Source organism: Nanorana parkeri, unplaced genomic scaffold, assembly GCF_000935625.1.
Source record: "Nanorana parkeri isolate BGI_ZX_2015 unplaced genomic scaffold, ASM93562v1 scaffold1275, whole genome shotgun sequence".
Lineage (NCBI taxonomy): Eukaryota > Metazoa > Chordata > Amphibia > Anura > Dicroglossidae > Nanorana > Nanorana parkeri.
In genome coordinates this window covers 483,075-496,920 of record NW_017307543.1, presented here as the reverse complement: position 1 = coordinate 496,920, position 13,846 = coordinate 483,075, and the positions used below count along the sequence as shown (strand labels likewise).

Here is a 13,846-nt window from a genome sequence, read left to right as displayed (position 1 = left end):
CCTGGCTGTACATCTGTAGTATTTATTAACTGAAAATATAGATTTGATAAACATTGTTGCAAATGTCTTGCAACATAAAAAGTTGCAGCTACCATCTTTTTCTTCTGTAGGTCCTCTGCTTTCAGACAATATTGTTGTGGGGGATTTAAGTAAAAAAATTAGCATTTTAGCTTGTGTGTGGGCAAAAGGGAAATAATAAAACAAACACCTGCTAATACCGACCTCCTTGTTGCAACATATTGTACAGCAAGGAAACACGATGGGAATTGTGGTTTTAATAAAACTGATTGTTTCATTTTTTTCCTCTTTTTGTTTTCTGTTTCCGCTTCGTTTTCCGCGTTGAAGTCGGTCCAAAAACCAAACAAACGGCACTTTATGTTGTTTAATTAGCTTTTAATTGCTTGTTAAACATTTGCAGTGCTGGAACATATTACTTTAAACCTGTAGTTCACTATCTCTGCCTCTCCTCCCGTAATTATAGCGCAAATAGACTTTTATTATATTTAATATAGTTAATTTATTCTTCTCCGGCTCATTGATTTCTGCTTTGTGCCTTTTTCCAACTTACGCCAACCATACCAATTGCTCGGCAGTGGCGAAGGAGGAACTGAGTATGTGTGCTTATTATCCATGCAGCGCCATCTTTCCATGCTGGAGTCATACTTGGACATACTTTAACCTGCTAGGTGTGGAGGACCTATGGGTCAGGCATGTCTTTATAACTGTCGTGTCTGGTACATTTATTTAAAGGTTTTTATTTAAAGTTTAGCATGGTCTAGTGGTTAGCGCTTCTGCCTTGCAGCACAGGGGGTCCCAGTTTGAATCCTGGTCAGGACACTATCTGCCTGGAGCATGCATGTTCTCCCTGTGCTTGTGTGGGTTTCCACAGGGTACAGGCAGTCCCCAAGTTACAAACATCCGACTTACATCCGACCCCTACTTACAAATGAAGGCTATTACTATACAGCAGTGGGTCCCAAGCTGCAGCCAAAGTGTACCGCACAGCATTTCAGCGCTTGTGCTGACGAGGAGTGCCCGCCTTTTTGGGTCTGGTTTGTAGTACTACACGTACATTACAGGAAGTTGGGTCTTGTTAGACCTGCAGACGAGGGGTGTCCGTCCGCCTCTTCTTCTGGGTCACTGTGAGGTTTTTACTGCTGTCTGTATCCTCATTAGGAAGATTTAATCTTACTTCCTGTCCTTGAGACAACAGGAAGCGAGAGGAAATCTACCCCAATGAAGGGAAATTCACTCCTGTAAGAGTTATCATGGGAAAAAAGGTGTCTCCACTGACGCTTTATCATCAATCCTTGTTTCCAAGACAACCCAAAATATTCAAAATCCAATTGTCACAGGGACAGAAAGTGAGGTGAAATCTTCTAAACTGGGGCACACACAGCAAAACAAATGTTATAGGGGGTAACCCTTCACTATGCTATCCAAAACTAAAAACAATTTTTGGGGGCTGGTGCTACACTTAATAAATGTACCTGTTCCAACTTACATACAAATTGAACTTAAGAACAAACCCTCAGTCCCTATCTTGTTTTTTACCCGGGGACTGCCTGTATTCCAAGTTCCTCCCACACTCCAAAGACATGCTGGAAGGTTAATTGGCTACCGTCTAAATCAGCCCTGTATGTATGCATGTGCAATAGGCACCTTAGTTGGTAAGCTCCTTGAGGACAGGGTCTGATGTGAATGTTCAGTGGGTAAAGCACTGCTTAAATTGTCGGCACGTTATAATTACTTGTAATAAATAATAATAAAAGTAATTGTCAATCTTTTTAGAGATTGAGCTAATACCTGGTGATCCCACCTTGAAGGTCCTTGTTACGGCTCTCTTCCTCTTATAGGGTGACAACTGTACATTGTGGAGCGATGCTTTGAGAAAAATGAGGCATGTCTGATTTTAGGTGTGTTTTGGTACGTTGGCAGCCCATTCTAATGAAAGGGATGTCTTGCAATTCATGTAATGTGCCAGGCCAGATAGATGTGAATGGGCCCTCACTGTTACGGTGCAGCTTATGTATCCAGTATGTACATTATTATATCCAGATTGCTTAATAGAGGCTGCTTGGATTGGCAGTTCAATAGAATGGTTTGCTTAAACAGCTGGCCGTAGGCATCAGAGGGTGGTTGAGGGTGCATGCTTGTGTCTCTGCTGTCCATCCTATAATCTTTTGGGGCCAAGGGATAGTGGCCCTGGGAGACCCTGTTGGCGCCTCTACCCAAGGGGAGCAATAGCATTATTATTTTGTTTGCCAGTGGGTTTGGTTGGTTGTTCATGCAAAGATTTGGTGGCCAGTGAATGTCTTTTTATCTTATTACATGACGGCAGGCCGCCATATCATTTCTGTAGACACCCTTATCCCCTATACTGTCAGGCTTGTTCCATATAGTACATTGTGACTGGGTCACATGCGGAATCTTCCTCTCCTGGTTGTAATTGTTTTTGCATTTGCCATGTAGGGGATTGTGAGCTTGTTAAACATCCCATTCCAAAACCATGGTCAGTAATATGAATACCCCTCCTCCCCTGACATACAGCTGTACTGGTCTCCTCTCTTCTGAAAAGTCTTTCCACGAGAGTTTGGACCGTGTGTGGAAATGTGTGCCCATTTTGTGAGGTCAGGTACCTGGAAGAAGACCTGGCTTGCAATTGGTATTCCAGTTGATCCAAATAGTATTCAGTGGGGTTAAAGTTAGGGCTCTGTGCAGGCCACTCAAGTTCCCTTACACCAAACTCTTGAGACCATGTATTTATGGGCCCAGCTTTGTGTACAGCATCTCCATCATGGTAGAACAGAAAAAGGCCTTCACCCAATCTTTCGTGATAAGGTTGGAAGCGCTCAATTGTCTAAAATGTCTTTGTATACTGTAGTATTAACAGTACTCTTCACTGGAAACACCTGAACTCAATAATTCGGGGTGGGGGGCTGGTGCCCACATATTTTTTTACCATTTAGTGTATATTTCTTTGTGTTGACTAGCCAGTTGTCTGAGGTGAGCATTTTCTACGATTATCTGTGCCATCCATAACAACCAATCAGAGTCTCCTGTTTGTTCTCTGGGTTTTGTATATTAATATGGGAGTGTGACTACGGAGAGCAGATAGTATGTAAGCCCATTGTTACCCCCAGACTACCTTCACAACTCCCATACTTTTGGTAAGACCCTTAAAGACACCAGATATTGTTAAACTCCTCTGTTTTGTCTTCTCAGAATGGCCATCCAGGTGGATAAATTTAACTTTGAGAACATTGTGGAGATGGTGGACGATGGCCTGAACTTCCCTAACCCGAAGGAAATAGAAGAGGAAAGACAGTTGGCAAAGGGTCAAGAAATCAACAGCAAGCTGGACATCTGCTGGAAGATTATATCCTTTTTCGTGTTCCTCAGCTGATCCATATTGTAACAGGTCAGTCCGTCTTATTCTGTCATACAAGGACCAAAAATTCCTCCCCCTGGAAGGATTTGGTAACTTTTTGGGCGTTCTTCATACTGGTGTTTTTTTCTTCCAAATTATAACTATCGCTGATCAGATAATATCAGAATTTTGTAAGAGTTCTGCAGATTTTTACCATTCATTTACCGAGCTCTGCCAACATGTACAGAAGTCTTTTCAGGGTTTCCTGAAATAATTTGTGGCTTCTAGGAAGTCCCAACTTTGAAGCCCTTCTCATGTTTAAAAATGCTTCAGGCCTTGTTCACACCAAGAGCGTTCCAGGAGCAGAGCAGTTACAGACCGGATCAAAACTGCGTCCAATGTATTCCAATGGTATTTTGGGCCCTAGTTCACACCGCAGCATTCAGTTCCAGAGCATGTAGAAAAACTGCAGCAAGCCCTATTTGACCTGTTCTGGAACATTCTCTGGAATGCATGCAAACGCATCAAAAACGCATGCAAACACACTGGAATACACTGAAAGCCCATTTTAAACTGAAATTTTGTTTTAAAAAAAAAACAAAAATGGCCCGGAACGCAGAAAAAACGCGGCAAAACACACTGCACTGCGTGTGCAGAAACTCATGCAGATCTGGTCTGCATTTGGTGTGAACAAGCCCTCAGACTCCCTGGACCCACTTATACTGACCTTTCAACATATGACAGAGAAACACGGCCATACTCCAAGACTTCAGCATTTGAATCCAACTTTATTGTACCAGACATTGTACATGCACAACACCAAGGTCCTTCATTCCTTTAGGGATGCACCAATACCAGTATCACTATATGTGCCAATACTGGGCATTTTCATGAGTACTTGTTAAAATACCCCAATATCCAAAACCGATATTGGCGCTTTAAATTTTTATATTGAAGTGGCTGCCGTAAGGTCCCGCACTTGCTAAGGACCTCGTGGCAGCCTTCTTGGGAACCAAACGGCATCTGTTTAAAGTGCCGGCCCACACATCTCCCCCTGAGACCTCTGGTCCTCTATAGCTAATGATATTATAACAATGCTATCAGCTACAGAGGACTACAAATCCCAACAATATATTATACAGCAATGCAGAGATCTCTAGTCCTCTATACCTGATGGTATTGTTCTGCATTGATGTATAATGTATTGCTGGGATTTGCAATCCTCTATAGCTGGACATATTCTACATTGCTGTATAATGTATTGCTGGGATTTGTATTCCTCGATGGCTGGTGGTATTCTTCATTGCTGTATAATGTATTGCTGGGATTTGTATTCCTCGATGGCTGGTGGTATTCTGTGTTGCTGTATAATGTATTGCTGGGGTTTGTATCCCTCTATAGCTGATGGTATTATTCTGCATTGCTGTATAATGTATTGCTGGGATTTGTATTCCTCGATGGCTGGTGGTATTCTTCATTGCTGTATAATATATTGCTAGGGTTTGTATTCCTCTATAGCTGATGGTATTATTCTGCATTGCTGTATAATGTATTGCTGGGATTTGTATTCCTTGATGGCTGATGATATTCTGCATTGCTGTATAATGTATTGCTGAGATTTGTTGTCTTTCTACAGCTTGGAGTCAGTGGCAGAACTACCAGTGTGCAGTAGTTGCAGCTGTGAACGGGCCCTGGCACTCCACCTCTGTCCTAAAATAATTAGTCTGTATTGTTATAGAAGAACTGTCACATGACACAAAAAAAAGTATCAGTAATTGGTATCACTGAGTACTTGAGGAAAAGTATTGGTGATTAGTCTGGGGAAAATGGCATTGGTGCATCCCTAATTATTATACTCCTCTGTGCTTGCTGGCAGTATTTACCGTATATAGCACCAACAGTTTGCCCAGCACTTTACAATATAAGGAGGACATTACTAATGCATGTTGCTCAGCCAGTGGGCTTAGTCATAGAGATTAATCCTTAGACCTTATACCAAGTGCCATAGGAGACATTGAATAGTCTTATAGTGGTGTCCATCCATGGCTGTTGACCACTTGTGCTTAACTTTTCCGCTTCCCCGCTGCTCTTTTGCTTCATCAGAGAACCTGTGAGATTCTTCCAGGTATGGGGGAGCATGTGACCTCCTCCCAGAATGCAGTTCTCAGGCTGTATTAGCCAGTGCGCATGCGCCAGCTGTCACAGCTTTTGCAATCCTCGTTGACTTCTTCCAGTTGCCGTAGGTGCGCCTCTGCGGCTTGGAATATGTAATTGAGTTCTTCAACTCCCATCGGTGCTTGTGGCGTCGGGTGCCCGCGCAGGTGCACTGCCGCAGATTGTAGAGCTTGATGCTTCTCTTTGGGGGGCTGCGCAGGCGCACTGGCGGAAGTTGAAGGTCTCGACGAGTTGTAGAATTCGATAGAACACCGGCTTCCCAGCCTATCAGCATGGAGCTGGCTATTCGGCCGGCTCGATGCTAATTGGCCGGGAAGCCGGCTTCCTGGCCAATCAGCATGGAGCCGGCTTTCGCCCCAATCAGGAAGCCGGGAGGCGGGTCATTACTTGCAGCCCAGCTTCCTGATCGCACAGAAGCCGGCTCCCTGTTTCCCTACCTCACTGCCTGTACCAGAAGTTCCAGTACCGGGGAAGGTATCGGAGCATCTTGGCGAGTAGGAGTACTCGACAAATACTTCCTGTCTACATGTAGTTGCTCCGGTATTGGCTGCATATCATTGCTCTGGACCGGCTTCCTACAGTGAACCGTGCCTGTACAATGTGCGTCCGTATGGACGCTTGTAGTCGCCATAAGGGCTTCCTATGACAGTGTGACAAAGCAGAAGCACAACTGGTAGACCGTTGTCACCCCTAACCCCTGTCATTCCTGAATACGCACCGTCATGGCAGGATCACCAGGTTTTATTTTAAGAAAAGCTGCAGATTTAAAAGGATTAAAAACAACTTTAAAAATCACAGTAACATGTCACAGCCGATATGAGATTTCTGTGATCGGATTTCAATGTCCTTTAAATACCCGTTTCTTTGTATTCCCTTCCTTGTGGTTTTTTCTTCCTCTTCGGAACAGCTTAAGCGTACTTGTAGCTCGCCCTGCGCTGCGTCTGCTGTGAAAAATACATATCTGCCGCATCAAGTGCCTTTATTACAAAACAACAGACTCTGAATTGCATCGGGACAGCCAAGTGTTGAAAGGCCATCTTCTCTATCGAGTGCTCTATTCACATTGTAATCAATTTAGTTTGCTGGGCTGGTCCTCACGGGGTTCCAGCGTCTGCACTGCTCTCCCTCTGCGCTTCCTTTGAGCATTTTAAAGCAGCAAAGGAAAAAAAACATTAAAAAAAATCTCCTTTTGGTTTACACTAATCAGATACAGGAAGCTTGTTCAATTCCCGCAGCGGTCCGATGGGCTGTTTCTGAGTACGAAGAGGACATTTTCCTTGCAATACATTTCCATATGTTTGACACTTTGGAGTTTGATTAACCTGTTTAAACTCCGACGAAGAGAAAAAGTTTTTACAGAAAGTGGAACTTTTTTTGTTGCAAATGCAGAGTCGGACTGTTTGACGCATTTGACGATTTAAAGCAGCGGTGCCCATTAGGTAGATCGTGATCTAACAGTAGCTCTCAAAGTTGATGCTGGTAGATCAGGAAGGGTGTGAATGGCGGCCCCTTTATTCCATTTTGGTATATTTATTTAGCTGTGCACACATGATTACCTATTAGCCTGAGACTGCTGAGCCAAGCTCCCTGACACCTTTCTGGTGGATACTGGTGGTTGAAGTGCTATGTATTACATCAAAGAATATTAGTTTACACAGCCTGTTGCCCTACACTGTTTGCAAAATACAGCAAGGTGAGCCAGGATAGAGAGCGGGGGGAGACAGCCAGGAGAGCAAGGAGAGACAGCCAGGAGAGAGAGAGCGAGGGAGAGGATTTTTTCGTTGGTAGATGTCATGTAGATCGTCATTTGAAAAGTAGATCTTAACACAAAAAATTGTGGGCACCCCTGCATTAAAGGATACATTTTCCCCCTCCCCCCAATGTTAATGTCAGCACTTACCTTAAATGATGTCTCTTAAGGTGCTCATACACCTTAAAACCATCGCAAGACTTTTGTACGGTTGTAAGCTAATTTAAAAGCTCGTACGACAGGCAGATCGTACTTGCGATCATCGCAAGCCCGCCCCCCTGAGGGGCGGGCTTTCCGATGACCGCAATACTGAACAGGCAGTGTGCGTGCGTGCACACCGGCCCGTTCCGCAGTTGTCGAACGAGCAGGCTTTTTCTAGCATGCAGGGTTTTCTATCATGCTTGTTCGACAAAAAACGGTCGCACGTCTGCCATACACTTTTGCGATTATCGTACGATCGCGGGATTTCCCGCGATTATCGTATGCTAATCGCAAGGTGCATGGGCACCATAAATCCGATCTTCTTTCCTGATGTTTTCATCTGTCCCTCCAGCGGTGCTGCGGGTCTCCGATCCAGCGCTGACTCCTCTGTGCTTGCTGGCACTTCTGAGCCCACGGTGTCTGCATGCGGGTGCACACGTCCATAGACTTACCTTGTGTCTCTCTTCGTCTCCCGGCCGAAAATGTGGTCTGCGCATGCGCCCGCCCCAAGATGCTTTGCGGCCGCTTGATAGCAGTAGATATAGGCAAAAAAACGGGAGGGTTTAGAACCCATTTAACGACTGGTAACCTCTGAAAATCAGCGGTTACCGGCATTACAGAGCCTTAAATAACTTGTCACGCACAGTGTACGTGGCCAGTCATATAGGCACTTTGTGACGGGACGTACAGTGTACATCTCCCGTCACGAAGGGGTTAAGGTAAGTGCTTTAATTCACATTGGGGGAGGGAAAAAAAATCTTTGACTTTAATGTCACTTTAATAAAAAGTTATTTACTTCTTGCACACACCATTGAGTGCTGGTGACTATTATGATGGACTGTATCTGACACGGCGCCATCTGTGTTGTCACTTCAAGCACCAACCTTTCATCCATGGTCTGTACGCTGCATGGAGTGCAGGTGATTTCATATTATGGACTTTTTTTGTTGCCACCCTTCGATATCTGAATTTAAAGTATGTTCATTTTTCACTCTTGCAGCCAATTTGGGGTAACACCAATTTTATATTTGTTACATGTTCCCATTCACATTGCGTGGCTTTAAAAAAAATTTCAAAGTTGTCACTTGCTTTTCTTTTTTTTCTTGAAACTTTTCCATTCTTTGTCATTTTCTGAAGGGAGCTGGGGAGTTAATGTTTACCATAATTAACAGTGCCTGTGCTCTGCTGGCAGATCTTATCATCAGTATCTTCAGCTCTTCAAACAACAAACCTCATGCTCCCTGCTGATTGGAGAGCTGAAGGTCCGACTCAGCAGGGGGCAACTACCGTGTTTCCCCGAAAATAAGACACCGTCTCAAAAAAAACACACTAGGTCTTATTTCCGGGGTAGGTTTTATTTTATTTTTTAATGTACAACAATCCAAAGTCAATGCAAATCCAAATTAAATAATCAAAAATGGCAAAGTTAAGAAAATGGTGATCAGGCCAATCAGGGGTGCCGTACCTTTCCAAGAGCAATTTGGTAACCAGAATGAGCGAAGCGCGCTTTCAATATGGATTCCTCACAGGCGGAGTGTATTTGGTATCACTCCGCCTGTGACAGGAGTCTGCGCTATAGAGGAGGCATCGGCTTATGCGGCTCTGCTCCCTCCGCTGCCGCCTCACTTACTCTAGCGCTGGCTTCGTTGGCACCGCTGATTCTCTCCCGCGGCTCTTCAGGTTCCCCCTTTATGCCACCACCGGCCCTGGGAATGATCACAACTAGGTCTTATTTTCAGGGTAGGTCTTATATTTTAGCAATTCCCAAAAATAGTACTAGGTCTTATTTTCAGGGTAGGTCTTATTTGCGGGGAAACACGGTACCACTTTAAAGCCCAGATGCATTAAAGCAAAAGATGTTCAATGTTTTACAGTTTGTTTTCTTTTTATAGCAGGCACGACTTGAGTAGAAAAGCCTGTCCACTGCCAGCATGCTGCAGAGAAGGACTAGTGCTGTGTGTGGAAGCAGTGGTCTCACTGTAGAGGTCTAACACACCCCTGCTGAATCAGACCCATACATCTGCCGTTAGGAAAGCAGTGGTCTGATACACCCGTTGCTGAGTCAGACCTATAGGTCTGCAGTCAGGGAATCTCATGCTCCCTGCTAATTGGAGATATCTTTCTGTGTGGAAGCAGTGGTCTCGCTGCAGAGGTCTGACACACCCCTGCTGAATCAGACCTATAGGTTTGCAGTCAGGAAAGGTCATGCTTCCTGCTGATTGGGGAGATTTTGCTGGAAAGCTCATGCTACCTGCTGATTGGAGAAGTCTTGATATTAGTGTGGAAGCAGTGGTTCCACTGTAGAGGTCTGACACACCCCTGCTGAATCAGACCTATAGGTATTCAGTCAGGAAAGCTCATGCTCCCTGCTGATTGGAGAGATCTTTCTATCTGCGTGGAAGCAGTGGTCTCGCTGCAGAGGTCTGACACACCCCTGCTGAATCAGACCTATAGGTCTGCAGTCAGGAAATCAATGGTCCCTGCTGATTGGAAAGATCTTGCTATCTGTATGGAAGTGGTGGTCTTACTGCAGAGGTCTGACACACCCATGCAGAGTCAGACCTATAGGTCTGCAGTCAGGAAAGCAGGGGTCTCACTGCAGAGGTCTGACACATCCCTGCTGAATCAGACCTATAGGTCCGCATTTAGGAAAGTAGTAGTCTCACTACAGAGGTCTGGCACTCCCTTGCCAAATCAGACCTATAGCTCTGCATTCAGGAAAGCTCATGCTCCCTGCTGATTGGAGAGATCTGGCTACAAATCAGTGTGTGTGGTGGTGGTGGGGAGGGGGGGCGTCGCTGTTTGCTCTCTGTTCTTCGCAGAGAGACCACTGCTTCCATACAGAGAACAAGGCTCCTTCTCTGCAGCATGCCGGCAGGGGACAGATTTTTCTATGTTTTGGCTCCTTTGGAAAGCAAACCAACTGCAAGTCTTTGCACTCCTTTTGCATTTAGTCAATTTAGAGTGAATGTCCGATCGACTTTCATTTAGCAGAGAGAGACGGAGAGTTTATTAGCGCTGAATTTATTCCTAAAACATTTGTGGAGTCTTCCAACCAATTATATTTCCTCTCTATCCACTATTCACAGGGAGACGAGATACCAGTTATCCTCGGCAAGGAGGAAAAACAAATATGAAAGTTGGGAGTGTGTAAATCCTCATTTAAGTCCATTAATGTCGCCTTTGCCGCTCGGCTGTGCACGCCGGAGATTATGTATAAAGCTCGGCGTCTTTTTTTGTGTGCAAATAATTGGTTTGGAGTTTGAAAGTCTCTGCTACTGAGAAAGCGAACGTCGGTTAGGAGCGACATTAGCAGAAGAGAGGAGCCGAGCCCGCCATCGTCCTTTCATTCCCCGCGAATATCTGCGGACTGCTACCTTGAAGATAAAAAATTCATTGTGAGGCGTGGAGCGCTCGCCCAGCCGCGATCCCGCCGCTCCCAATCGCCGCCAGTGTTTTTCTGACCGCGGGCAACGTCTAATGCGGAAGATTTGGGTTTCCAGGCGTGCACCTTTTTGTTTTTGCATTGCCAACTTCTGTGTCCGCCTTGTCTCTATACCCTCTGATATGGCTGCATGGAAACATTTTTTTTTAAAGGGGAACTCCAGGAATTACAATGCTAACCGCATGCCGCCAGGGTTAACCTTTTCACTGCCAAGGTGTTTTTGGAGTTTTTTGCACAGATGTTATCATCCACATTGAAGGCCCATTCACACCACATCCAGATCATCTCCAGACCAGACCAGATTGTTTACGGATCCAAAATGCATCCTAATGTATCCCTATGTTATTTCTGGCCTCTGTTCACACCAGCGCAGTCCTTTCCAGACCAGACCAGACAAATACTGCATGTCTCATTTTGTCTGGTCTGGAATGCACTGGAACTGCGGGCAGGTTCACACCATTTTCCGGACCAGATCTGGTCCGGAAAGTGGTGTGAACCTGCCCTTAGGCCTGAAAAATATTTTAAATAAACTAAAAGCGTTATATATATTTTCTGAAAGCAAAGACCCTGTAGAATAAAATGGCGGCAGTCGTAAAATGTTACGTCACACGATATCACACGATATTAGCGCGCTTCTTTATCAAACCCAAAAATGTAGTAAAAAAATGCACGTTATTTTTAGTGCCCAAAAACACAATATAATACCCAAATATAAAAGACCGAGGTTACAATGAGTAAATAAACACCCAGCATGCTCATGTGAGAAATGACGTGCGTCCGTGAAACAGCGACAGAATACGTTACCTCAAATTGTCCATAGGCAAGTCCCCGCAGACTCTTCTCCCCTGGGATTTGGCAGTGTAATACAGGTCATCAGTTTAGAGATATCCATGAATATTGGCCCTAGGATTCAGGGGCGTCCCGAGTCTGGGTGTCACTCGGTGGCGGAGACCAGGTGACACCCCGCCGTGACGTCACCGCGCATGCGCTGTCATCTTATTGACGCCTGCCGGCGGCCATCTTGGTGGTGGACGCCGGCAGAGAGAGGAGAGGGCGTTACCTCATACCGCCGGGTCCCCTCCTCTCTCCAGACACTGTCCATGACCGCGTGCCCGACTTTTCATAGGGGGTGACACCAAAATGACTGTCAGTCATTAATGTGGCACCCAGGCTACGCCCCTTGTGACGCCACTGCTAGGATTATTTCTCTCACTCTAGTGCACACAGCAATATCTAACGTTTGTAGTGCAATCATCGTCTTTGTACATAGGCGCACCCAACGTGTTTCTGTTAATGTGCGTGGGCGGGGGACTTTAACATTTTTATTTTCTTTAATCTTGCTATTGTTTTTTGCTATCACATAGGAAGGCTTACAAGCCCCCATGTGATCACATACTAGTGGTGACAGGTACTCTTTAAGGTGAAACTAGGGGTCTAATAGATTCCTAGTGTCACCTTTCCACACCAAAGAAGCTATCAGGGCGCAGATTGAGCTCCAGTAGCTCCTTGCCCGGCGTCTGCAGCCCAGCAATGACAGCTGAGGGATCAGCGTCACTTCTGGTCTCATTCAGCAGGGAGGAGATCGGCAAACTGATGTTAGCCAGTCTCCCTTCCCGCTGACACTTGTGATGCCGGTCCCAGGCCCGCAGGAGGGGCAGCGGAGCTGGGAAACAAGGCGGGGGTGTCGGGTGGAGGCGGGGGGTGAGTTTGGGGCCCCCACTAAACTGGTCCCTGGAAGCGATCTGATGGCAGTCGTCTTTTCACATGTAAACAGAGATTTAAAGAGGCCCACTTCCAGTGACGTATGGCATACGCCGGTTACAGCGAAAGGGTTAAATGTTCACTTAGTCTAGGCAGTGTAAATAAGCAGATACACTCATCTGATCCTCAGTCCTGCCTGACTGCTAGACCGGTCCCCACAGTCTCTTCTCCCCTGGGCTCCGGCAGTCTAAGGACCGCTGACATCATCATGCTAATGCAGGTCCATTGGACACTGAGGGACATTCCATTGCCAGAATGGGGTAAGGGGGGGGTCAAGCAAACAATGAGCATCCTTGCAGTGGGAACAGACACTGAGTGATGTCACTAGTTGCCAGGAGCTGGGCGGGACGTTGTCCGGAGCCAGAGCTGGGCGTAGAGATGATGCAGAAAGGGGTGAGGAGGGTGCTGTGAGTTGGTTCACCTTTCCATTTTATTGTGCAAAGGTGAACTAGCCCTGGGCAATGAAAGGAGAAGCATTAGTTGAATACGCTCAACTCTCCGTCACTCTGTTTTCTCCTGCTGTCGGCGTGCTATTGCAAGGAGTCCCTTTATGGTCTTGACACTGGCAGCCCGTGACATACCATGACAGTCCTGCATCATCCCGTCACCAAGACCTTCCATTGCGTTCCTTTCCAAAAGACAACGCACCCAGCAAGGAACATCGCCAAAGCAAATTGGGCTCCATCCGGACTAGAACAAAAACTTCAGATATTTGCATTTAGATGGAAGTTATTTTGTGATCCGCCGCAGCCGGGGGGCGAGCGCGTGTGCTGGAGATTTGTCAGGCCGGGCGAAGGGTTAATGGCGTTCCTCTATAGCCCGGCTGCGCTGTATTTATTCTAGACTATGGAGGATGGGGCAGCCTGGAAATAGGAAGATGATGGAGAAGTACGGAGTGCGATGTACAAATGGTGTCATTGTTTGGTGACCTCTCTTGGCGCGCGCACCTTGGCGGCTCTGGGGTACAATAGGATTCTTATCAAAAGCGGACCCCAGGAGAACACATTGATTTTTACTGTCACAGGGAACTCATTAAAATGGGCTTTTTATCTTCTGGCGCATTGTGTGATCCACCGGCATATGACTGGAGCACGCCATTCTCTTCTCTCTAACCCACACGGGACACCTCAACTATTTACAATTG

General features: G+C 45.9%; 1 protein-coding gene across 1 annotated transcript in view; it reads left to right on the top strand.

The window, feature by feature from the left end:
* The first annotated feature begins 3,225 nt into the window (after positions 1-3,225).
* The window catches only part of LOC108797428 (trafficking protein particle complex subunit 9-like), a 214,008-nt gene continuing 203,387 nt past the window's right edge, over positions 3,226-13,846 (top strand). The window contains exon 1 of the mRNA XM_018569017.1: positions 3,226-3,378. Coding sequence (XP_018424519.1) covers positions 3,227-3,378 — 152 coding nt within the window. The 5' untranslated portion in view covers position 3,226. The remainder of the gene's footprint in view (positions 3,379-13,846) is intronic.